The sequence below is a fragment of the Vespa velutina genome, chromosome 10 (genome assembly GCF_912470025.1).
Source record: "Vespa velutina chromosome 10, iVesVel2.1, whole genome shotgun sequence".
Lineage (NCBI taxonomy): Eukaryota > Metazoa > Arthropoda > Insecta > Hymenoptera > Vespidae > Vespa > Vespa velutina.
The window spans coordinates 1,289,044-1,310,692 of NC_062197.1; the positions used below are offsets into that span (position 1 = coordinate 1,289,044).

Below are 21,649 nucleotides of genomic sequence, written 5' to 3' on the forward strand. Positions count from 1 at the left end.
AAACTAGTTGCTCTGCTAAAAGAGAGAAAGAGATAGAGAGAGAGAGAGAGAGAGAGAGAGAGAGAGAGAGAGAGAGAGAGAGAGAGAGAGAGAGAGAGAGAGAAAGATTGCACAATGATTCTTAAAAAAATAAAAAACCCCATTTCTTTCGAGCATTAATCGAGTGCGCTGCGCTGCGTTTAGAATAAAAACATCTTTTCTGATCCGTCGCATCGAAATCTCACCGCAGAATAATGAATGGAGACATGTATGTATTTTATAATTACATGTGTCCTTTCGTGTGCACATACTACACATGTACTTAACTCGTATAGACCGTATACGCAGAGAAAATCGGGGGTGGGGCGCGTATCTAGTCCAGTACGCATGCATATACATATGTATGTATACGGATATGATGTTAATACACAAGTGTACTTAACGGTGAAGCACTATCATAAGATGCGCGGCAATGTCCTTACTAATTGTAAGAGCTAAAAGTCGTATCTGTTGTATTATGTCGTTCGGTCGTTCAAACGATCGATCGATCGGTCGATCGGGAAGGAACATTGTGCAAATTATCCAAGATTTTTTCCTTTCTTTCCTTCTTCTTTTTCTTTTGTCCTCTTCTTTTCTTATTTTTTTTTTCTTTTTTTTTTCTTTTCTTTTCTATTTTTTTTTTTTTGTTTTTTGTTATTATTCCCTTTTGTTTCTTTTTTATACTTAAAAATAAAACGGTAAATCAGGCAAGTCGATAAGCTTGCCACGACGTAATCCGTGATCGACCGCGAGTCCTGACGGATCTACGAATATCTTATGAAAAATTGCCGTTTTTACGATACACATATCTCTTTTCCAAGCATTTCGAAGAAAGTTTTATATGTAGATATAGAGGATACGTTCGTGAGATCAAATATCAACGTGGATAGCTTATATTGAGAAAGATAGAAATAGAAATAGAGATAGAAATAGAGAAAAAAAGAAAAGGAGAAAGAGAGAAAGAGAGAGAGAGAGAGCGAAAGAATGAGAAAGAGAGAGAAAAAGAGACCAAAAGATCTAAGAGGAAGAAAATACACATCTCATCAGTACCATTTTCCAATAGAAGATAAAACTGCCTGTAGAGCGGATTATAATAATAGTTGATAATAGTATATATAATATATAATATATATATATATATATATATATATATATATATATATATGTATATATGTATATATATATAGTAGCGTTAGAAAAAAAAAAAAAAAAAAAAAAAAAAAAAAAAGAAAGAAAAAAAATAAATCAATGATCGTAAATAGAATTATAGAATTATTATAGAATAGAATAAAAGGATAAGAGTTAGGAGTATAAAAAAAGTTTCCCTTGTCCTATTACTACTTTATAGGTCGAGAATATATATAAATTAATTTGCTGCGAGTGTTTACCGAGTGTTCACCGAGAATTTCTCAGCAAGTTTTTTTTTTCTTCTTTTTTCTTTTTTTTTCTTTTTTTTTCTTTTTTCTTTTTTTCTTTTTTTTTTTTTTTTTTTTTTTTTTTTTTTTTTTAAGTATCTCTTGCGTGCCCGTGTAAATTTTCTCTACCAACATCAGCGACGTCGTATTATAGGTAGAAAGAGTTTAACTATTCGATAAAGCGTCCCGCACTCTTACAAATTCCGTTGGTACGTAAGAAGAGTACTAACTGCCTGCCGTGTCATTGCCTTGCAATGGATCAATCATGCCAGCTACGGGGACGGATACAACATGACGCTTTTATCCAATCGCGAAGGTCGCGACTCTGTGATCGCCCTATATTGTTGACAAACGTTGTAGTTAGATATTGTTAAAATAGATAACGCAAAATTTCCTTATAACCGACAAAAAGAGAATAACAACATTGTTGTTAATACTTTTTTGTCATCGTGGTCGTGGTCATTGTCGTCGTCAACATTCAGGCAATATCATACGCATCGCGCATAGCGTCGTAGATGGTTCACAGGAATGGAGGGGTTCAGATATAGGATATTTCGCGTTCTTTCGGACAGTAGGTACTCGTCTGACGATACCGTCTTGAAAAAGAAGGATGATGACAAATATAAAGAGGTGGAATAGTAGTAATTTAAACGTCACGATGATCCCACTCCAAGTCGTGAGGCGAATTATGACGACGGTGTCGGCCGTTATTTAGATCGCAATCGTTTTCGCAATCGGAACTGTCGATATCGTCGTCTCTGAAGGAACCGTCCTCAGAATCGGAACTTCCGGAATCGTCAACATCCTCGTCTCTATGGCTCTGATGAGACTCATGCTCGGTCAGCCTGTCCATTGGGTTGACCGTTATGGCGAGGGCCGAATCGTCCCAGGCCATTTCCGTTTCGGCTGCCAATTCGTCGCCGGCCGATCGTCGTCGCTTCGCGGCACCTCGAACTCTCGCCGCTCCGACGACGGCCATTAATAGCAAGAAACCGATGCAGGCGGCCGCGACAATCGTAACGGCGTGACTACCACCAGCACCCCCGATGGTTCTTCTACCTTCGCGAATCACACTGGTCGAATAACCTTCCGGTATTTCGGCGTGATGAGGGGAAACTTGTATATGACCGGGCACAGGCTCAACGATTCTGGCGATCGGAGGTTCACCCGAGCTACTGTGCGGCAATACCGTCGTTTTCTCTTTCGGATGAATCACGGCTAACGTTTGGACATATTCGTTACTGGCGAAACGTCCGCTCAATTCGGAACAAGTAAGCTTGAAAACGCGATCGAGATAATATGCAGGCTTACGATTCGTGTACATTATTAGTCGAATGAGCTGTTGATAATTGTAAGGCGTGTCGGCACCCGAAAGTACAACGCCATCGCGATCGACGCGAGCGCTGATAGAACGGAATCTACGAAGAGCGTCGCCAGGTAAACCTAAGCTCTCGTGATCGGGATTCAGACTGGGATAAACGCTGACAGCGCAAGCGTCCAATCTCGCCGCGGAACCAGCGGTAACGCGAGCATCTGGGAAAACACGAACGCCCAGGCGGAAATCGGCATATTCCCTAGCTACGTAACCGGTACCGTTAACGCTTATTCCAGGTCGAGGTGGTGGTAAAACGGTCACGTACGATTGCACGGTAGGTACTGGCAGTTGAGAATTCTCGTTACCTTCGCATATCACCGCCGTGTCGAGACGGAAATTTCGCCGACCAGGAGTTGGGAAACGTCGTGTGTTAGAATATCCTATACGACGAAGAAGGGTCTCGATGTTCGTACGATTATCGCCGTCAATGCGTACCTCCGTTAAATCGGAATTGGTGAGCAACTGTGTACCTGGCTGAAGCAAGTCCATGGACGGTACGTGTAAGCCCTCCTGGCAACGTCTCAAACAGGACAGTACATCAGGTTTTTCGTTACGACCTACTAGAACCGAGAGCCCAGCGAGGTAGCCACGGAAGTGATGTTTCGTTCTATTATCCGAACCCTGCCAACAAGCTCCAACGACAAGCATCGTGTTTACGCCCTTCGCAGGATGCAAGGGCCAATCATCGATAACCTCGGGATTCTTCTCGTCCGTACGCCATTCCTCGCCATCGACAAAAAGACTTACGCGTGGGAAGTCGACTTGTATGGCATAATGATGCCACTTATCGTCGCATACTTGACCGAGCTTCCAACGCCACTCAGCCGGACGGAAGATGTTTGGATCGCCTTCGGAGAAGTCTCGTCGGAGTAACAAGATCAGCCTGCAATTTCTTATGAACAAAGCGTAATGATGCCTGTTCATCTCTGCAATGAGAACAAAAGCGTGTTATTATCCTACTAAGAAATACGTATCAACTTAAAGAAAAGAAAAGAAAAGAAAAGAAAAAGAAAAGAAAAAAGAGAGAAAAAAAAAATAAAAAATAAATAAAAGAAAGAAAAACCTCGGAGACTCACTATGATCGTCTGCGGCGCAAAGAATATGTTCCTTAACGTGGGGATCTTGCCTCAATCTTGGACGATGTTTTACCCAAGCACTGATGGTGAACTTTTGTGCCAAAGAATGTTCGAGTACGTTATTGGGTACGATCGCAGCGGAATCGACTCCATCGAACTCGAAAATTTCATCGGCCTCCCGACCTTCATCTCGTGACAAAGAGGCAGTCCATGATGTGGTCGGTCCTGGTGTTGGTAAAAGATCAACGCTCTCGTGTGAGGCACCGCAAAGTTTTCGCTGGCTTCGTACAGTATAAGTATCACGATCGCAACCCTTTCCTATGTGATCGGTTACGAGATTTAAGGTAGCTCGAACGTTACGTAATATGCATGGTGCATCACAAAGGTCCAGTTTTGCGGATGGTAAAAGCGGTTGAGATCCTGAACCAGCAGCATAGTCCACTCTCTCTGGAATACCTCTCCAGCCTGGTGTACACACTCGATTCACCTTGATAGTCACCATGGCCGGTGCTGATTGTTTCATTCCACAATCATAGGCAACCACGCTCAAAATGTAATTGTGGGAACGCTCGTAATCCAATGGCTCTGTGTTACGTATAGCACCTTCATTGTCAATAATGAACGGCTGGTCCGCTGTTAGAATCTCGTATTTGCATATGTCTCCGAATTTTGGAGTGCAATCTCTGTCAGAGGCTTCGACGCGTACTACCTCTTCGTAAAGCCGTCCTTCATCAACAGTGCTAACGTAAGCTGGTTGAAGAAACTGTGGTGCGTATTCGTTAACATCGACCACTGTGATATGAACCGTTGCACTGAAATAACATCGATGTGATTTTTTTTACCTTGATTAAACAAAACAAAAAAAAAAGAAAAAAGCAAAAAAAAAAAAAATCAAAGAGAGAAATATATAAAAAAAATGGAACTTCAAGAAAAATATCTATACTAATATGAAATTTCTAAAAAAAAAAGAAAAAAAAAAAAAAGAAAGAAAAAACTCATTTCATTCTCATTTCAACAGCATTAGCGCAAAGATGCCTGACTTTGGCACTTTGCCGCGAGAGAGACTCGATCTATCGACCCAAATATTTAACTTTATTTCTTAAGCAAACGTTCAAGGGTTAAAACGATATATATATACATTCGTTCCATTGAAATATTTCCTTCGTTTCTATCTAAACATTCTCTCAAAGTATTATATATTATATATTTGAGTATATGTAAAACATACTTCTCAGATTGTCCACCGGAACAACCAACAGCTGCGATATCGAATTTGTAATTACGTCGTTTTTCACAATTCAAAACTCGAAGGGCCCTCAGCTCGGCCATTCCCTTCTCTTTTAAAACGATTTCGAAAGGTGCCTCGCCATGATGTTTATTCGCAATACGAAAAGAACATACTTTAGCTCCTAAAGCTCTTATCTGTGGAGTCACCTCAACGAGAGTTTCATTCTCCTTGACCAGGCCGTGATAACCGCTCTCAAGACTTTCAAGATCCAATCGCGGAACTAGGAACATACGCATAAGAAAAAAAAAAAAAAAAAGAAAAAACGAATAAATATTAGGACATTTTTTTAATTTCATTATATATGCATATATATATATATTTTTTTTTTTTACAGATATATAATTATCTTCATTGATTTAAAATGTATATTTTTAATGACATATACATTTAACATCATTTAATACCAGAGATTATTACAAAATAATCCAATTCAATCAAAGAATATATCAAGAGTAATTACAAAATGCTCTTGTTATCCAAATTATTCGTTATCCAGATGTTACTCAGACATTACGAACGGAATTAAATAAAAAACTAATCGGGAAAGAATTTTTCGTCCCAATTTTAAAGATATCGTTATCGCAATGCATCATCTCTGCAAATATAAATCGATAAGGAATAGTTTATTATCAGTTAGTATTTTAGATGATAATAGAGCAAATCCAAATGAAATAGAATTATTTATTATCGAGAAATCGCGCCACGTCCCGGGAGATCTTTTGAAATTGTCTAATTTTACATCGACTATTTTTCCTTCTTTTCTTTTTCCAACCCTTATTCCCCCCCCCCCTTCCCTCCTCTCTTGAACAAAATTAAGCTCGGCCTGATTCACGCGCTTAGATATATATATATATATTTTGTTTCCATGATTCGTCCCGGAAGTCAGTCCTTGGTCAAATCGTCTCGTCATCGTTGAAATTGATCAAATAGGAATCGGAGTAATATATTCGTTCTTGCTTTTCTTCGCCCCTTTTCATGGTCTATCGACCGCCCTAGCGCGCGGTGCATTGCTTATATCGGAGCACCTATCGAGGAGACCGGTCAATGAATTCGCCATAACAGTTTCGGGCGAATGCAGGTGCTATAGAGAGTAAGAGAGAGAAAGAGAGAGAGGGAGAGAGAGAGGCAGACAGTCAGCATACATACATACATACATACATACATACATACAGACGGATGGACAGACGGACAGTCGGACAGACGGACGGACGGACGGACAGACAGACAGACAGACGAAAAGACAGACAGACAGACAGACAGACAGACAGACAGACAGATAGATAGACAGACAGACAGACAGACAGACAGACAAGGCAAAAAGAAAAAAACAGAGAGAGAAAGAGAGAGCGAGGAAAAGAGACAGAAAGAAAGATGGATGGATGGAAGGAGATGACGAGGGAAGGGACTAAATGAAAAGAATCGCACCTGCAAAGGTATCACGTATAATAGTCGTACGTTTTTTCAGAATAAAATCTAGTAGGATGTATTTAATAGAAAAAGTAAAAAAATAATAATAATAAAAGAAACATTGGGACTAATTGTAAACGTATTGAAAGTAACTCTTTAAGCCATTATGAAAGAACGATTAAATGTAGGACACACGGTATAGAGAAAGAGAGAAAGAGAGAGAGAAAGAGAGAGAGAGAGAAAGAGAGAGAAATGAAATCACCTCCATGATCGTTGAAGGAAGTCGGTGTTGACTCGATGCTAGCGTGGGAGACACTTAGGGTCAGCCCAAAAAACACAACACTCGCCGCAAAAATCATCGTTTATTCGAGGATATTCCTCCGTAATATTATACTATCTCGATCCTCCGACCGATATATTTCGTTTTATCACTCGCGCAATGTCGTATTTTTTTATAAGGACATTACCAGCTATCGCGCGACTTGCTCGCGACACCAAGCACAATCGCGAAGTCAATATTTGAGAGGAATATCGATTTGTCAGAGAGTGTGACTCTAATTTGCGCCGCTACGCGACCGATGGCGACACAGGCGAATTCGTCTTCCCCGTCAGGAAATAAAAAACTATTAGATGTATAAATGGATGGTGTTATAATGTTAAGCACAAATGTGTGTCCAATTATTGCAAGAAATTCTCACAATCGTTTACTAATTTTTCTCGGCTTTTTTTTCTTATGGTTTTTTTTTTTTTTTTTTACTTTTTTTTAATCTTTTTTCCTTTCTTTCTTTTTTGTATGTCAGAGACGATATAGAAAAAAATCATTCGTTTTTATAATCACACATTTTGCTCCACAAATCGTTTTTCGTACGGCGTATCGGGATAAAAAAAAAAAAAAAAGGTAACAGAAAAGAGATAAGAAAAAAACAGGTTGTAATATTTTTTTTAACTACAGATCACATCCTATAAAAAATCAAGACCATAGAAATAAACGGAATTTTTTCATGAGTATAAGATCGATGGTTTCATGCTATATCGGCTTATTAAAAGTCGTGGCCTCTTTTATTGTAAATCTACCTTAAGGTATGTTTTGAAGCATAGTTAGACAAAAACACACATTACTTGAAAACGGTTTGTATAGCGACTGTTTTAAGATGGCGGACTCGAACGAGAAATTGTTAGTCGAATTACTTAAAAAGCCTGGAAATAATGTGTGCGCGGATTGTGGAGCCAAGAGTGAGTGTGTTTCATAATAAATAATCGTAAATATTTCATCCTCTGACACGCGACGAGATTTATTTAAAAGTAATACGTACATATGTATTTTGTTAAAAGAAAATGTGGTTACCTTTTGGAGCACAGTTATTCTCTATGATTATGGATTGTGTTTAATGACATAACAAAGAGAATTATTTTATTTTTAAATGGAAAATTTACACAACATTCTTTTTTTATTAATATTAAAGCATATGTCCTTGCATCAATATCTTTAGCACATTGCAATAATGATTACAAACATGTGCGTGTATGTGTATTTTTGTAGACAGTTTTAATAACAATGTTATATAAAAAAAATAAAAAATAATAAAGAAAGAAAGAAAAAAGGACTTTCCTATGTATGTATATTTCAGACCCAGAATGGGCTTCTTACAATATAGGAATATTTGTCTGCACAAGGTGTGCCGGAGTGCATAGGTCTATGGGTGCACATATTTCCAAAGTGAAACATCTCAAACTAGACAGATGGGAGGACTCTCAAGTAAATAGAATACGTGAAGTAGGTAATATAACTGCAAGATTACATTACGAAGAACGTGTACCACCTTGTTACCGTAGACCAAATTCAGATGCTCCTCAGTAAGTTTACTTATATATAAATATATTTATTTAATATTTATTTTAAAATTTTATTCTTTAATATTTTAAATTCTTGAATATTTTAAAGATGAATTAATAAAAAATTTTAACAAGTAATATGGCTAATACTATATAATTTTTTTCTTATCACACCGGAAATGGTTAAATACCACAGAATAGGAAGTTTTGTATAATTTTTGATTAGATATTTTTTAATTTAGCACACATATTTCAATCCATCAATTCACTTAATGCAAAAGTAATTTTAAAATAAAAATTTAAAAATAAAAATACAAAAAAATTATTTTAATTGATCGACAGAGTTTTGATAGAGCAATGGATAAGAGCTAAATATGAAAGGGAAGAATTTTGTCACCCAGAAAGACAGAATTATGTATCGGGATTTATGGAAGGATTTTTAATGAAGCGTGGAAAAGAAGACTCACGATATCATCCTCGTAAATTTGTTCTTTGTGAAGCTGAGGATACTTTGAAGTATCACGTTAAAGAAAATAAGGTATATTTAATTAAATAATTAAGATATTCTGATCTTACGTTTTTTAAGCACCTATTTTTTTCAATAATATTTTCCTCTTCTTTATTCGATAAAGGAACCAAAAGCTATACTTAGGATATCAGAATTAAATGTAGCCTTTGCTCCGTCTAAAACTAATAATCAAAATAGTCTTCAAATATCTTTTATGAAAGATGGCACTACAAGACATATCTATGTGTATCATGAAGATCCAGAAGTAATTACAAATTGGTATTTGGCTATAAGATGTGCAAAATTACATCGTTTACAAGTTGCATATCCTGGTGCAACAGAGGCTGAATTATTATCACAACTTACAAGAGATTTTCCACGGGAAGGATTCCTGTGGAAAACAGGTCCTAGACACAGTGATGCTTATAAAAAGAGATGGTTTACATTAGATGGAAGGAAACTTATGTATCATGATGATCCTATGGTTTGTACGCATACTTACATGTGTGTGTGCATATGTGCATATATATCATTTATTATCAGAAATTATTCCTTTAATATTTTTTTCTATTGATATAAAGGATGCACATCCAAAAGGTGAAATTTTCTTGGGTCACAGTTCAGAAGGTTTTGCAGTTAAAACAGGAGTACCACCAGGTGCTAGAAATCAAGGTTTCTCTTTTACTCTTGAAACACCTGATAGAAGTTATCTCTTGTCTGCTCAAAATGATGATGACAGAACACAATGGATGAATGTAATACAGAAAGTAATAGATAAACCACTTACTCCACAAGATGCAACTGGTGAATATCGCTTTAATCTAAAACGATTTTGTCTCTCTATATTATTCTTTATTGTATAATATCATTTATATAATATTTTATTGCAGTAGCAGCACGTCTTGTAAGAAAACGCACAGCAAGTGGAACAATGAATATATTTTCTTCTGCAAGGTAGGGCTGGATCCCTCTTAGGCACCTTTCCTAAATATTATCATATATTAATTAGACAAACCAATTGAATGATTAAAATAATAAAACTACGTTTAGAAAATCTGTTTCTCGATATGCCTAGCAAATCATAACATTTTGTAGCTACATATTATCGTTGAATCACTTATATTTATATATCATTGCACGCTACGTTGCTTACATCATATACATAAGACTGGTCAATGGAATTTAATGCAAATATAGTATAGGAACAATTTTTTCTTTAAAACGAATTTTTAATTGACAATATTTGTGATGTGCTGTCAAAAGGAACAGGCAGTATTATAAATATATAGTAAAAAAGCTTTTACTTGGCAATAGTATCTTTGTGATATTCCATTCATTATATTTACCAGAAAAAAACGTATAAATGTATCAATATATATATTATTTATATTTTGGTATAAATGCTTTAGACGAATAAATTACTCTAAATAACTTTTGTTTCTTCTGAATATAATTAAAAAAAATATATATATATTTTTTCAAAATTGAATTCTACAATTAAATTTTCTTTTCTCTTTTTTTCTTTTTTTTTTTTTCTTTTTATTTTTTATTTTTTTTTTTTTTTTTTTTGCAATTAAATTTATATACTTATTCAAAATAGATTTTAACTCTATATACGTACTATTAGTCTTTACTCTTTTATATATACACAAATGATTTGTCAAGATTTGTAAATAGAACTTAAAAAAAGAAAAGGAAAAAAAAAGTAAGATCATTATTTTTATTTTACATGACAAATGTCTGCACATACATACAGGGTTGTTAATTTAATATTGTAGTGTCTCAAATAACAAGTTTATTTACTCGTTTTATCAAATTTAAGTAGATCATTGTTAATTTCATCAAAAGTGTGATATTGAAAGTTTCTGTATGACAGTAGACACCTTTTAGCTTCATTTATTTTATTAATGGTGCTATCAAGATGACTATATCTACTGTTTTACAGAAACTATATCTTACATGCAGAGTGTTATAATGTTATACTATGAGTCATTGTGAATTTGATAACGTTTGTTTAATAAAGTATTATGAGATATCAGCACTTAAGTAAAAACAAATGACTTTTCTATATATTATTAATTATTAGATCACAATATCTTCATTTGTCATATTATTGTTTTTTTTTTTTTTTTTTTTTTTTTTTTAATGTGTAATTATCTCTGATACTTGAATGCTGATATCACATAAAATTATAATTTAATAATCAGTCAAAATACATAATTATAAAGTTTCAGTGTAAATTTATTATTATAAAATAATAAAAAAAGATTATATTTAAAATAGTCATGTCTGACTTATTGTAAAGTTTGTTGTAATGATGATGATAATGACAATGATATAATAATTGTAACAATTATACTATTACTGCTACTACTACTACTATTACTACCACACTACTACTACTAAATACAATAATAATAATAATAACAATAATAATGTATAAAGGCTGCCAATATATACATTTACTTTGTAGTGTTAAACAATAAAGTATAGCAGCATGTCATACTATCTGTAGATATATGAAAAGTAATTTGCTTATGCTCTATAACTGAAGAAAATAAATAATAATGAGACAACAAAGATACAAATATTGTAATATTTTTAATAATAGCAATAACTTCGCAGAGACAGAGAGAAAGAGAGAGAGAGAGAGAGAGAAAGAAAGTAACGTATTTTTACGTTAATTTTTATCATTAAATTTAACTAAAGGCACATTTTTTATATAGCAAAGAATATTCACCCAACATAATGCTGCAATACTAACATATGTGATACGTAGAGTAGGAGGAATTAATACAAAATTGAAAAACTGTACAGGTATCCAAAATAGGCATGATGTCTGAAAGTAAAAAAGTGAAACCACTTTGATAATGAAGAGTGGATTAGGTAAAAATTGTTAAAACACTTCTTGTATGTATTTTATATTTGAATAACCTACCTGAAAAGTTTTAAGAAACTTTGTTTTACATTCTTCAAATATATCAGATTTACTTTCCATCAAACTCATACCTATAATAAATAACAGAAGTTAATCAATTATATTAGAAAATATAACATTATAATGTGAAATAAACATACTAACTGATAAAAAATAGACAGACCAATGGTGGTGTTAATATAAATTGATCAAGAAATAATTTAGTTAAAACCAATTTTAAAGATTTGCCTTTGTAAAATGTATCTAACCATTTGTACCTGATAATATAAAAAAGGTTTTTATTTTGAAAACTTTTAATTATATATTATAACTTCTAAGTTAAATTCATCTCAATGACATTATAATTCATACAATATTCATATTTGTCTAAACTTTAATCCTAAAAATGGGTCTGTAATTATCTTATATATGGATTTACATTTTATTTAAATAATAATTTTTAAATTAATTAATAATAAAATAATGAATAAAATTAAAATTAATTATAAAAAATACCATCCATGCAACAATGGTCCTGCTAAAAAAAAACCATAAATAGCATATCTTTTAAGACGTGGCCAATTATATTGTTGTGTTGACATCGTAGATTCATGATCTAATAAACCTAAAAAATTATTGCACTTTCGTAACCACGAAAGTATTGGTCTATCGATATTTTGTAGTTCTACTCCATATGTGGACACCGGTTGAATAATCTAAAATATAAACAAATAAAAGATAATTCGATAATTCATTTTTTTTTTTTTTTTTTTTTTTTTTTTTTTTTTTTAACTGATAAAACTATAAGTTACCTGGAATCTTTTATTATAAATTTGTTGTGCAAATTCAGCGCATGTATAAAAAAAGCCATATGTTATAGAATTCAAGAGCAGTGGTCTTTTTCGTGCAAAGTTACTTAATCTGAATAACATATTGAGTATTGGCTTATTGTTATCCACGAGAAATATTTAAAATTATAATTAATCTCATATTGTCCTTTTCCAAATACATTGCATGGTATCTTTAATAAAATTGTGTTTATACTATTAAATACAAAATATACAAACTGTTGACGTATAATAATAAATCATTAATTCTATATAAAAATAAGTATTTTTACTTACTTTAATACTTGTAAGTGAAATACTTCGTCATAAATATAAAACTAAGAAAATATCATATTCATTAAAACGATTGAAATGACAAATAAATTTATTATCCTTTGTTAATAATCCTTATTATATTCAACAATTGTTATTTTATCAAAAATTTCATTGATCAAACTATAAAAACACAGCTTTTATTTAAAAAAAAAATAATGAAAGATATCTCTTTGCTTCGAGTGTACACATATCCTACAACATTAGAACTGACGATAACAGATATCTCCGTATATCCCTCGATATCACTTAAGTTTAATCTATCGTATCATCAAACCACTTAAATGATGAACGCCGTCGATTACATTATTCCGCGCACAATTTGAATAAAGTGAAATAATCAAATAAGCATAATTGAAAGTAATATATAATATATTATTTCAATCAAAAAATGTTTCAATAAATATATATAATATTACATTTATTTTACGTTAAATTATAATGAAAGGACAATGTGCAAAAGGATATATAATCGTAATTACAATTTATATCAATTTATATTGTAACATTCATCCATTAAAGAATTCATTGTTTCTAAATACAACCAATCCTTCCATTCTTGATTTATGTTATTTTCCATGGTAATTTCTTGAAATATTTCACTTCTTTCGACCTATTTAATATATATTCATATATCATAAATATATAATTAAATATTTTATTCAATAGATATTTTATATTTTCATTTACCTCGTGAAAATTCAACTTTCGAAACATATTTATACTCTTTTCATTATCGATCATTATTTTAACTCGATATCTTTTTACATTCAAGACATCTATACCTACGAATATAATAATTTTGTTTATAGACGTAATATATACTAAGTAAAAAAGTCTATATACAATATATATATATATATAAAGACTAACCCTTGATTTACATGATAGGCATTTGTACTGCAAAAGTATCATGTAAATGAAAATCGTGTAAATTGAGTCTTACATTTATATAGAAAATAAAATAATAAATACCACGATAGTCAAATAATTTAAATATTTTTCTTTTGTTTAACAAATTAAACGACTTATTTAATTATTATTATTAAATAATTAAAATGTATAATTTATACATATGTATACAAACCGTAACGAAGCATAAGTAATACAGCTTCCCCTCCTCTTCTTTTATTCCTATTTTCTTTTTCTGCTATCATGATTTCAGCTTCCGCCGTATATTTACATTCCATATCATTAAAAAATAAATTAGTATCACCGATCATAGCAGCTATATAAATTAAGTGATAATCAAAAAAAAAAAAAAAGAAAATTAATAAGGCTGATTATATGTAAAATTTTTAAATGTATTAAAAATTTTGGGATTTCGAACATACCGATTTCATCCCCTGTCGATTCGAAGATCGATTTGTCTAAAATGATGAAAGTACATTCTGAAAATACATTAAAAAGTATTTCTATATTAAATAAATAAAAAATTGTTTCTGTATATATTTCGTAATATTATAATAATTTTTCATTTGAATTTCTCGCATTAATGGAGGCGAATATATATATATATATATATATATATATCTATATATATACATATTTTGATTATTATTTATGAAAATACTTAATATATTATTATGTTAGAAAAAAGATTATTTAAAATAAATCTTCATATTAAATAATAAAAAACATTCCCTATATATTTCGTTCTATAATTGAAATAATGTTCAATTTACTCTTCTCATCTAGTAGCCAATCTTTTTGCATTTCATATTCTTCCGCCAAAGTTAATGGTTCCGAGGCAGTAAGATATTGTAACTCTGGTGATTTCATCCATTCGTGATATCTAAAAATATATTAAAGTTTTCGATATTGTTAAATATACAAAATAGTCAATTTTTGTGTCAAATATGATTTTGTGCATTAAAAATGGTGGAATTAAATTAATTGAAATGTTAGATGAGATTTAAATGTTTTAAAGATTTAATCTAATACCTCGTAACGTGTTTTTCCTTATACGGAACTAGAATCACATTTTGACCGATAATACGAGTGGACTTATTCTTTTTCATTATGTTTATGAGATTTCTAGGAAAGTCTTAAATTTATTCCAAAACGGCGATGGAGAAGAGGTTATCTTGTCAACGTTCATCGATGCTCTGCCATATTGAATTTGTCGGGGGTATGATGTTCCAAGGGGTCGAAATATTTCAGTAATATTTTATTGTGGCGTTCATTATATACGTATTACGGCATATTTAAAACAATTTATAATATTCAAAATTCACGTCAGGAAAAATGGCTTATAATTTCCCTGGAGTGCCAACAGCGGCTATGTCGCCAATGGGTAAAGCTCTTCATCATAATAATTACACATTCTTTACCTTAGACATGATATAATTATTATATTTCTCTAGATCATGTAAAAATATTTTTAATCATAAATATGGATTTTTCTTCTAAAAATAAGGTATGGGTCCGATGGGACCATTAGGACCAATCACCGGACCTCAAAGTTTCATGGAACTTACTGGTCAAGGATTTCCTCCTTTGCCACCACCTATACCACTTCCCGGAATGAATGACTCGCCATTAGAATTCAGTACAAATAAAAACCAGCCCCCTGTTGTACGCGAAAGTTCAGAAGATACCAATGACAGACGAAGTGACAAGAATGATAGCAGACGTGAACGAGATAGTCGTGATGGTAGGGAAAATAGAGACAACAGCAGAAGGTGTTTATTGTTTTTTCTATTATATATAAAACGGGTCACTTTGGAAAGATAAATATTTAGATCTCATTATATTTTCATTTAGGTCAAGAGGTGATCGTAATGAGCGAAGAGAAAGAGATCGAGATAGAAGAGAAGAACGAAATGAAAGAGATCGAAGAGAGGATAGAAGAGTAGAAGATAGAAGCAATAATATAAGTTCTACGAGTAATAACAATAATCATAGCAATTCAAATAATTCTGATATACAATCTAATACAGCAAGCAGCACACCTAGTTTAGGACCGCAAATGGAACCAGCAACAGGAGTTTGGGGAATGGGTGTTGGATATCCAATGATGGGAATGGGACCAATGGGACCAATGGGTCCTATGATGGGTGAAATGACATTAGGTCCACATATGGGTCACACTCATGGTTATGGACCCATGAGTATGGGAATAATGCCGCATGACAGTGGTATGATAGGTGCTCCAATATTAGGACCTGAACAAATCATGACAGATACAGCAGCTCAAATAATGACTGGTGCATTGCCACCACCATCTGCTCCTCCGCAAGGTACCAAAGATATTATACACTGCAAAAGTTGTACGTTGCTTCCGCCAAATCCAAATGCACCACCACCGACTACAAGAGAAAGACCTCCAGGATGTAGAACAATTTTTGTTGGAGGTACATATCTTATATTTTATAATTTTATCTTTTATTGAATATATTTTTAGTTTCTTAATATATTACTAGATGTATTCTTAAACCGTGGTACATGCGTAGGTTTGCCAGAAAACATGACAGAAACAATTATTCAAGAAATATTTGAACGATGTGGAGAAATAACTACTTTACGTTTATCCAAGAAGAATTTTTGTCATATACGCTTTGTTTTGGAAGCTAGTGTCGATGCTGCTATTTATCTATCTGGTTATAGAGTAAGAATAGGTTCCAATGGAGATTCCGCAAATACCGGAAGACTTCATGTCGATTTTGCACAAGTATGTTAATAATGTTCTTATTTTATATTTATTTTGATTTCATATTTATATGTTATACATGCCCAATATATAGGCAAGAGATGATCAATACGAATGGGAATGTAGGCAACGACAATTACAACGAGAACAACGTCATCGAGAAAGAGTAGAGAAGGAACGTCAGCGTCCACCATCAAGTCCACCACCTGTTGTCCATTATACAGATCATGAAGCATCAAATATATGTGAGAAAATCAAGCAGGATGATACTTTTATGAAAGCTGTACAAGTAAATCTTTATATTATTATTTTGTTTGATTTTTGTTGATCAGTATCAACAAAAAATAAATAAATATATATATATAAATATTCACAACATTATATTTTGCACTATTTATCTACAGGTCGTTGTAACATGGCTCGAGCGTGGAGATTGTACAAAGCGCAATGCCAATACCTTTTACTCTATGATACAATCAACAAATTCTCATGTCCGCCGATTGCTCACGGAAAAGGCTGCGTATGAAGAAGAATTGCAAAAAGCAAAGGAGGTCATGAAAGGCAGAATGCAAGGATTGCTCATACAATGTACGTGTATACTTTCTTCTTATTTTGTCATGTGGGTCTCTACTATTGTACATTTTACTTTGTATGCAAAAGTATACTGCATACATGTGTCGCTTTATCTGGTAAGTTTATTGTTGTGATAAATTAAAACGAGTTCTTATCCTCATCCAATTTGGATTTTATCAACAAGTTCCAAATCAGTATCACAATGATTTGGTCGATATATATAATGAAAGCATATATTTTCTTCTTTTTTTCATCATTAAAGCAAATATTACACATTATGATGTGGTAAATAGCAAATTTGTTTAGTATGTTATCCAGGTACACATAAAGGTATGTCACATATATTTCAAGTTAATTATAAATATATACATATATATATATATATATATATATATATATATATATATATATATGTATGATATTTGTGTATATATATACAGATATATATGTATATATCTTATAACAAAATCTTTAAAATATATCAAATATTTCAAGGTAATATTATTGAAATTAGAAGCGACGCAAATAATTAATCAATTCTATTCTATAATAATCTTGTTAAAACATATTCAAGTTTGATTACATCATTAAGTAACATTCATTTCTACTATGGTCAATGCACATTCAGGGACGACTTGATAGGGAGGACAAAGAAAATAGGAGTGTATAAGGTGGGTGACGAATGCTGTCTTTCGATTCAGACTCTGATAATTATAACCAATGTGCACAGTTCATCATAATGTTCATCTAATAGAAACATAGTGTACTGAAAAGTTGCATGCTTGCCAATGCTAAGAATTAAGGGTGATGGGCTATATTTTCATTGTAAGGACAATTTTAAATTGTAATTTCTTGTAATGTTCTTTATCAAATTCAAAAACACAGTTTTTTTGTTTTTATCAAACTAGATAGTAAATAAATAAATAAAATATATATATATATAAATAAATATATATATATATATATATATATATATATATATATATATATATATATATCATGGATATTCCAAAAAAATATTTTTTCATATGAAGCAAATACATTTTAAAATTGTCTTAAACATTGAAGACCTCCACAGATTGTAAGTCATTAAGCATAAATTGTATGACAAATAATGCATATTTTCTCATAGAAAATAAGCATTGTTTGTCTTGTCAACTTTGAAATAGATATTGGCAGCAGAGGTACAAGGTGGAAGGAATTAGGAAATAATATCATTAAATATAAATGTTTATTAAGATTGGTCGTTTATATCTACAAATTATACTGACTGAAGCTTAGCATGATATATATGAATTTAAAAGGACTATCATCAAGAATACCTATAAATACATGTAAATTGTGCTGAATTAGAGGTACAGTTAAATATATAAGAATTCTAGAGTGATACTTTTATCAGATTTGGTCACATACCTGCAGAATTTAAGCAAGTATATGTAAAGTAAGAGAGAGAGAGAGAGAGAGTGAGAGAGAAAGAGAGAGAGAGAGAGAGGGAGAGAGAGAGAGAGAGAAAGAGAGAGAGAGAGAGAGAGAGAGACAGAGCATATATATAGTCCAAAAACAAATGTAGAGTTTGAAAAAAGTGTACAACAGAAGATTTGTTGTGTTTTTGTATGCAACATGCGACATCCATGTCATCAACAGTCAGTCAGATCGAACGTGTCTTTACTGCGGCTAGCCACAAGAAGGTGTGGGATCATTTCACTAAGGCTCAACGGAAGAACATCGAAATGTGGAAGAAACAATCTTCGGTATGTATGTGCATTCCCACACCAGCAGAGTGTCAAATATTTTTCTTTTATGAACAATTGACAGCAACCTTAATTAAGAATTTATTTTATATATTGCTTATTTGTGCAATTGCATGATACCTATTATAAGCCAAGCACGCTCATTTTGCAAAACAATTTTTCGAATATGCAGGTAAGTATGAAAAAAGGAAAATGCTTCATAAAATGGTCAGACACATGCTTTCTGCACGCAACAATTTTAAACTTTTGTTGGAAAAAAACGCTAATGAAAAAGGTAATGCATAATTTGAGCTACGTAAGTAGGGCAAATATCCATTGGAATAACAGGTAACAAAGATCTAATGATCTTAGTAACAGAAAATAGATCATGAAATGATTAGCATGGATTCATGAAGAATTCATGCAATTAAAAATGAGTTTTCTCTCTAATACATTATTTCTTATATATATTTTATTTCTGTACTTCAAAAACACCAATTTCTCAAAGTGTAAAATAAACTCATCTAATATTTTTTATCAATCGAATTTACCATCATGCAAGCTTTGAATTACAGAAAATGTAGCTTTATATTTTTATATGTTCCAAGCATTGTATGTCAATTATAACAATGCATATTAGAAAAAAGTCATTATTTTGTAAGATGACAACCTGTGCTGATCCAAAAAAAAAACAGCATATTATGCATGATTCTGTGTACATATTAATTTATTTTAACTTCTACCAATTTAATAATTTTGATATAATAGGAAATTAAAGCAGTTCAATTAGAAGAAACTCTTATGGAAGGGGAAGGTGAAATGGATGTCTCAGATTGTGAAGAGGAACCGCAAAGGAAAAAAACACGTATTCAAACTGATAACATTGATGATAGTGAAAAAATGCAATCTTTGAAAGAAGAAAATGATAGTTTAAGATGTCAACTAGAAGCATATAAAAATGAGGTATAAAAATGATATTAAAATTCATATATACTTATAATTAGATAATGATATATCATCTTTACTAATTTTCATATTATGGAAATTTCTACTTCTTCAGGTTGATTTATTGAAGTCAGAGACGAAGTCAGATATTGATGCAAAAGATAAACAAATGAAAATGTTGCAACAAACATTAAAAGGTATGCAAGAACAGCTATTACAGTCTAGAAAGCAACAAGCACAAGATGATCAAAAAATAAAAGATTTAACTGTCAAACTTAATGCCACTAAAAGAGAAGAACCTCGGGAAAGTGAAATAATAACTCTTGATAAAGATGATGATATTAGTGAAGAACCTCGTACACCTAAACAATTAATTTTGGCATCTAATTTTGTACAAGTTACACAAAAAGATGCCAAACTTATAGGTAAAGAGTTATTTCATTTATGTTATACGAGTTATTAATATTTTCATTTATATTATACGAGTTTATTATTATAATCAATTAAACTTGTAGGTTTGATAGCCACATTTTTACATATACACCCATTTGGCGCAAGTGTGGATTACCTATGGTCATATTTACAAAAATTAGAACCAGGAATCAAACCAAATGAAGTGGAAGTTTTAATGCAAAGATTCCCACAAGTTTTCAAACAAGAATTATTTGGCATTGGAGCAAATATGGAAAGGCGATGGCAATTTTCAGGTTTTAGTGTTTATCGAAGTCATTAGATATTGAAAATTTGTTTTGATTTTTGGATTATGATGATGATACTATCTAACTCCACGTAATATACAGTTATTATTGTATATAAATTTTAATTTTTTTTCACAATTTCAACAGTCTTTCACAACTGAAATTTATAGTTAATGTCTATATGATGTTTGAGAAATGCAACATATTATTATGATACACATAATAAAAGTGTAGTATGTCATTAATCAGTAGGAAAAAAAAAATTACATTTATTAGTGTGATTTGATACTATATCAAAGTTCTATGGATTTATGATATTATAATATTTGTATAACGTATAATTTGTTTCCCTATTTTTTTGTTTCAAATTTTAATTATACATTGTTAATTGTCCCCAGTATCCAAAGATAATTTTACAATTATCAAAATAACATTACTCTAACACAGTACGTTTATAATAAGGAATGCGTGTATGTGTCACGTGTGTGTGTATGTAGTTGTATATATTTATATGAATTCTTATGTTCCCGTGAATGTAAGTAAATAATTTGTATTACAAAATATAACAAATGTTATGAGATTATTCAAGTCTAATATAGATTTTTTATATCAAATACGATTATTTATATCTGGATAAGAATCCAAATAAAAAAAAAAAAAGAAAAGCATTATTTATACTTTCAATTATAAATATGTGTCTCGACTACGAATGCAAAATCATCGGCGTATAATATGAAATCTCTATATGAAATATATAGTGTTGAAAGGTCAAAACTACTCTATGGTTTTATAATGGTTCACGCCAACCACATAAGAAGTACAGACGTAATTTATGACCGATGAATAAGGTCTCATATTAAAAAAAAATTTTTTATTATTTTCTTTGAAAAGAATCATATCAAAAAAAGGTGTTTTTTTGGCAATAATTCATGCATAAAATTAAGGAAAAGCCATGTTTTTGTTTAAAGCTTCATTTTTAAAATGAGACCTTATTCATCAAAATCGTTCAAGGATTTCATTTGGACTCGGTGTTGACGGTAAACATTATTTTTGA

The 21,649-nt window shown here is 31.7% G+C and overlaps 5 protein-coding genes across 9 annotated transcripts; 2 read left to right on the plus strand and 3 right to left on the minus strand.

Annotated features, from left to right (window-relative positions):
- Positions 1-1,273: 1,273 nt before the first annotated feature.
- Positions 1,274-7,162, minus strand: LOC124952519 (calsyntenin-1). Its single transcript, XM_047502521.1, has 4 exons — positions 6,842-7,162; positions 5,113-5,392; positions 3,885-4,696; positions 1,274-3,734 (listed from the first exon to the last, which is right to left on the minus strand). The coding sequence occupies exons 1-4, from the start codon at positions 6,936-6,938 to the stop codon at positions 2,080-2,082; spliced, it is 2,844 nt and encodes a 947-aa protein (XP_047358477.1). The 5' UTR covers positions 6,939-7,162; the 3' UTR covers positions 1,274-2,079.
- Positions 7,163-7,552: 390 nt separating this feature from the next.
- Positions 7,553-13,186, plus strand: LOC124952522 (arf-GAP with dual PH domain-containing protein 1-like). 3 transcript variants are annotated; one of them, XM_047502529.1, is made up of 6 exons: positions 7,553-7,812; positions 8,208-8,433; positions 8,755-8,950; positions 9,045-9,404; positions 9,502-9,724; positions 9,814-13,186. In XM_047502529.1, the coding sequence occupies exons 1-6, from the start codon at positions 7,731-7,733 to the stop codon at positions 9,876-9,878; spliced, it is 1,152 nt and encodes a 383-aa protein (XP_047358485.1). In that variant the 5' UTR covers positions 7,553-7,730; the 3' UTR covers positions 9,879-13,186. The 3 variants fall into 3 exon arrangements, with proteins under 3 accessions (XP_047358485.1, XP_047358484.1, XP_047358486.1); XM_047502528.1 differs by having other exon boundaries at positions 7,637-7,812; positions 9,811-13,186; XM_047502530.1 differs by having other exon boundaries at positions 7,707-7,812; positions 8,254-8,433; positions 9,811-13,186.
- LOC124952524 (PXMP2/4 family protein 4) lies at positions 11,037-13,251 on the minus strand. 2 transcript variants are annotated; one of them, XM_047502536.1, is made up of 6 exons: positions 12,962-13,251; positions 12,650-12,858; positions 12,354-12,553; positions 12,003-12,115; positions 11,859-11,929; positions 11,037-11,759 (listed from the first exon to the last, which is right to left on the minus strand). In XM_047502536.1, exons 2-6 carry the CDS (start codon positions 12,767-12,769, stop codon positions 11,601-11,603), a joined length of 663 nt encoding a protein of 220 aa, XP_047358492.1. In that variant the 5' UTR covers positions 12,770-12,858; positions 12,962-13,251; the 3' UTR covers positions 11,037-11,600. The 2 variants fall into 2 exon arrangements, with proteins under 2 accessions (XP_047358492.1, XP_047358493.1); XM_047502537.1 differs by having other exon boundaries at positions 12,650-12,880.
- Positions 13,252-13,401: 150 nt separating this feature from the next.
- Positions 13,402-15,637, minus strand: LOC124952525 (N-acetyltransferase 9-like protein). The gene is made up of 7 exons (XM_047502538.1): positions 15,478-15,637; positions 14,942-15,359; positions 14,683-14,792; positions 14,332-14,388; positions 14,085-14,225; positions 13,688-13,782; positions 13,402-13,610 (listed from the first exon to the last, which is right to left on the minus strand). The coding sequence occupies exons 2-7, from the start codon at positions 15,016-15,018 to the stop codon at positions 13,488-13,490; spliced, it is 603 nt and encodes a 200-aa protein (XP_047358494.1). The 5' UTR covers positions 15,019-15,359; positions 15,478-15,637; the 3' UTR covers positions 13,402-13,487.
- On the plus strand, positions 14,712-21,178 carry LOC124952520 (ecto-NOX disulfide-thiol exchanger 2). Of its 2 annotated transcripts, none has more exons than XM_047502522.1 (11): positions 14,712-15,128; positions 15,240-15,293; positions 15,417-15,681; positions 15,764-16,353; positions 16,453-16,670; positions 16,744-16,938; positions 17,054-17,237; positions 18,867-18,973; positions 19,721-19,915; positions 20,013-20,322; positions 20,413-21,178. In XM_047502522.1, the coding sequence occupies exons 1-11, from the start codon at positions 15,068-15,070 to the stop codon at positions 20,628-20,630; spliced, it is 2,397 nt and encodes a 798-aa protein (XP_047358478.1). In that variant the 5' UTR covers positions 14,712-15,067; the 3' UTR covers positions 20,631-21,178. The 2 variants fall into 2 exon arrangements, with proteins under 2 accessions (XP_047358478.1, XP_047358479.1); XM_047502523.1 differs by having other exon boundaries at positions 14,713-15,159.
- The last annotated feature ends 471 nt before the right edge of the window (positions 21,179-21,649 follow it).

What these genes read in the sequence shown, in the direction of transcription:
- LOC124952522 (XM_047502528.1), top strand. Translation starts at nt 7,731, where the DNA reads ATGGCGGACTCGAACGAGAAATTGTTAGTCGAATTACTTAAAAAGCCT. An exon ending in CGCGGATTGTGGAGCCAAGA is followed by an intron (nt 7,813 to 8,207) that starts GTGAGTGTGTTT and finishes TGTATATTTCAG; the next exon opens with ACCCAGAATGGGCTTCTTAC. An exon ending in ATCACGTTAAAGAAAATAAG is followed by an intron (nt 8,951 to 9,044) that starts GTATATTTAATT and finishes TATTCGATAAAG; the next exon opens with GAACCAAAAGCTATACTTAG.
- LOC124952519 (XM_047502521.1), bottom strand. Translation starts at nt 6,938, where the DNA reads ATGATTTTTGCGGCGAGTGTTGTGTTTTTTGGGCTGACCCTAAGTGTC. An exon ending in TTCCTTCAACGATCATGGAG is followed by an intron (nt 5,393 to 6,841) that starts GTGATTTCATTT and finishes GTATGTTCCTAG; the next exon opens with TTCCGCGATTGGATCTTGAA. An exon ending in TTGCGCCGCAGACGATCATA is followed by an intron (nt 3,735 to 3,884) that starts GTGAGTCTCCGA and finishes TTCTCATTGCAG; the next exon opens with AGATGAACAGGCATCATTAC.
- LOC124952524 (XM_047502536.1), bottom strand. Translation starts at nt 12,769, where the DNA reads ATGTTATTCAGATTAAGTAACTTTGCACGAAAAAGACCACTGCTCTTG. An exon ending in GGACCATTGTTGCATGGATG is followed by an intron (nt 12,116 to 12,353) that starts GTATTTTTTATA and finishes TTATATTATCAG; the next exon opens with GTACAAATGGTTAGATACAT. An exon ending in GGTCTGTCTATTTTTTATCA is followed by an intron (nt 11,930 to 12,002) that starts GTTAGTATGTTT and finishes TATTTATTATAG; the next exon opens with GTATGAGTTTGATGGAAAGT.
- LOC124952520 (XM_047502522.1), top strand. Translation starts at nt 15,068, where the DNA reads ATGGAGAAGAGGTTATCTTGTCAACGTTCATCGATGCTCTGCCATATT. An exon ending in AATAGAGACAACAGCAGAAG is followed by an intron (nt 15,682 to 15,763) that starts GTGTTTATTGTT and finishes ATTTTCATTTAG; the next exon opens with GTCAAGAGGTGATCGTAATG. An exon ending in GCAAGGATTGCTCATACAAT is followed by an intron (nt 17,238 to 18,866) that starts GTACGTGTATAC and finishes TGTCATCAACAG; the next exon opens with TCAGTCAGATCGAACGTGTC.
- LOC124952525 (XM_047502538.1), bottom strand. Translation starts at nt 15,018, where the DNA reads ATGAAAAAGAATAAGTCCACTCGTATTATCGGTCAAAATGTGATTCTA. An exon ending in AAGGAAAAACACGTTACGAG is followed by an intron (nt 14,793 to 14,941) that starts GTATTAGATTAA and finishes ATATATTTTTAG; the next exon opens with ATATCACGAATGGATGAAAT. An exon ending in TTGGCTACTAGATGAGAAGA is followed by an intron (nt 14,389 to 14,682) that starts GTAAATTGAACA and finishes ATGTATTTTCAG; the next exon opens with AATGTACTTTCATCATTTTA.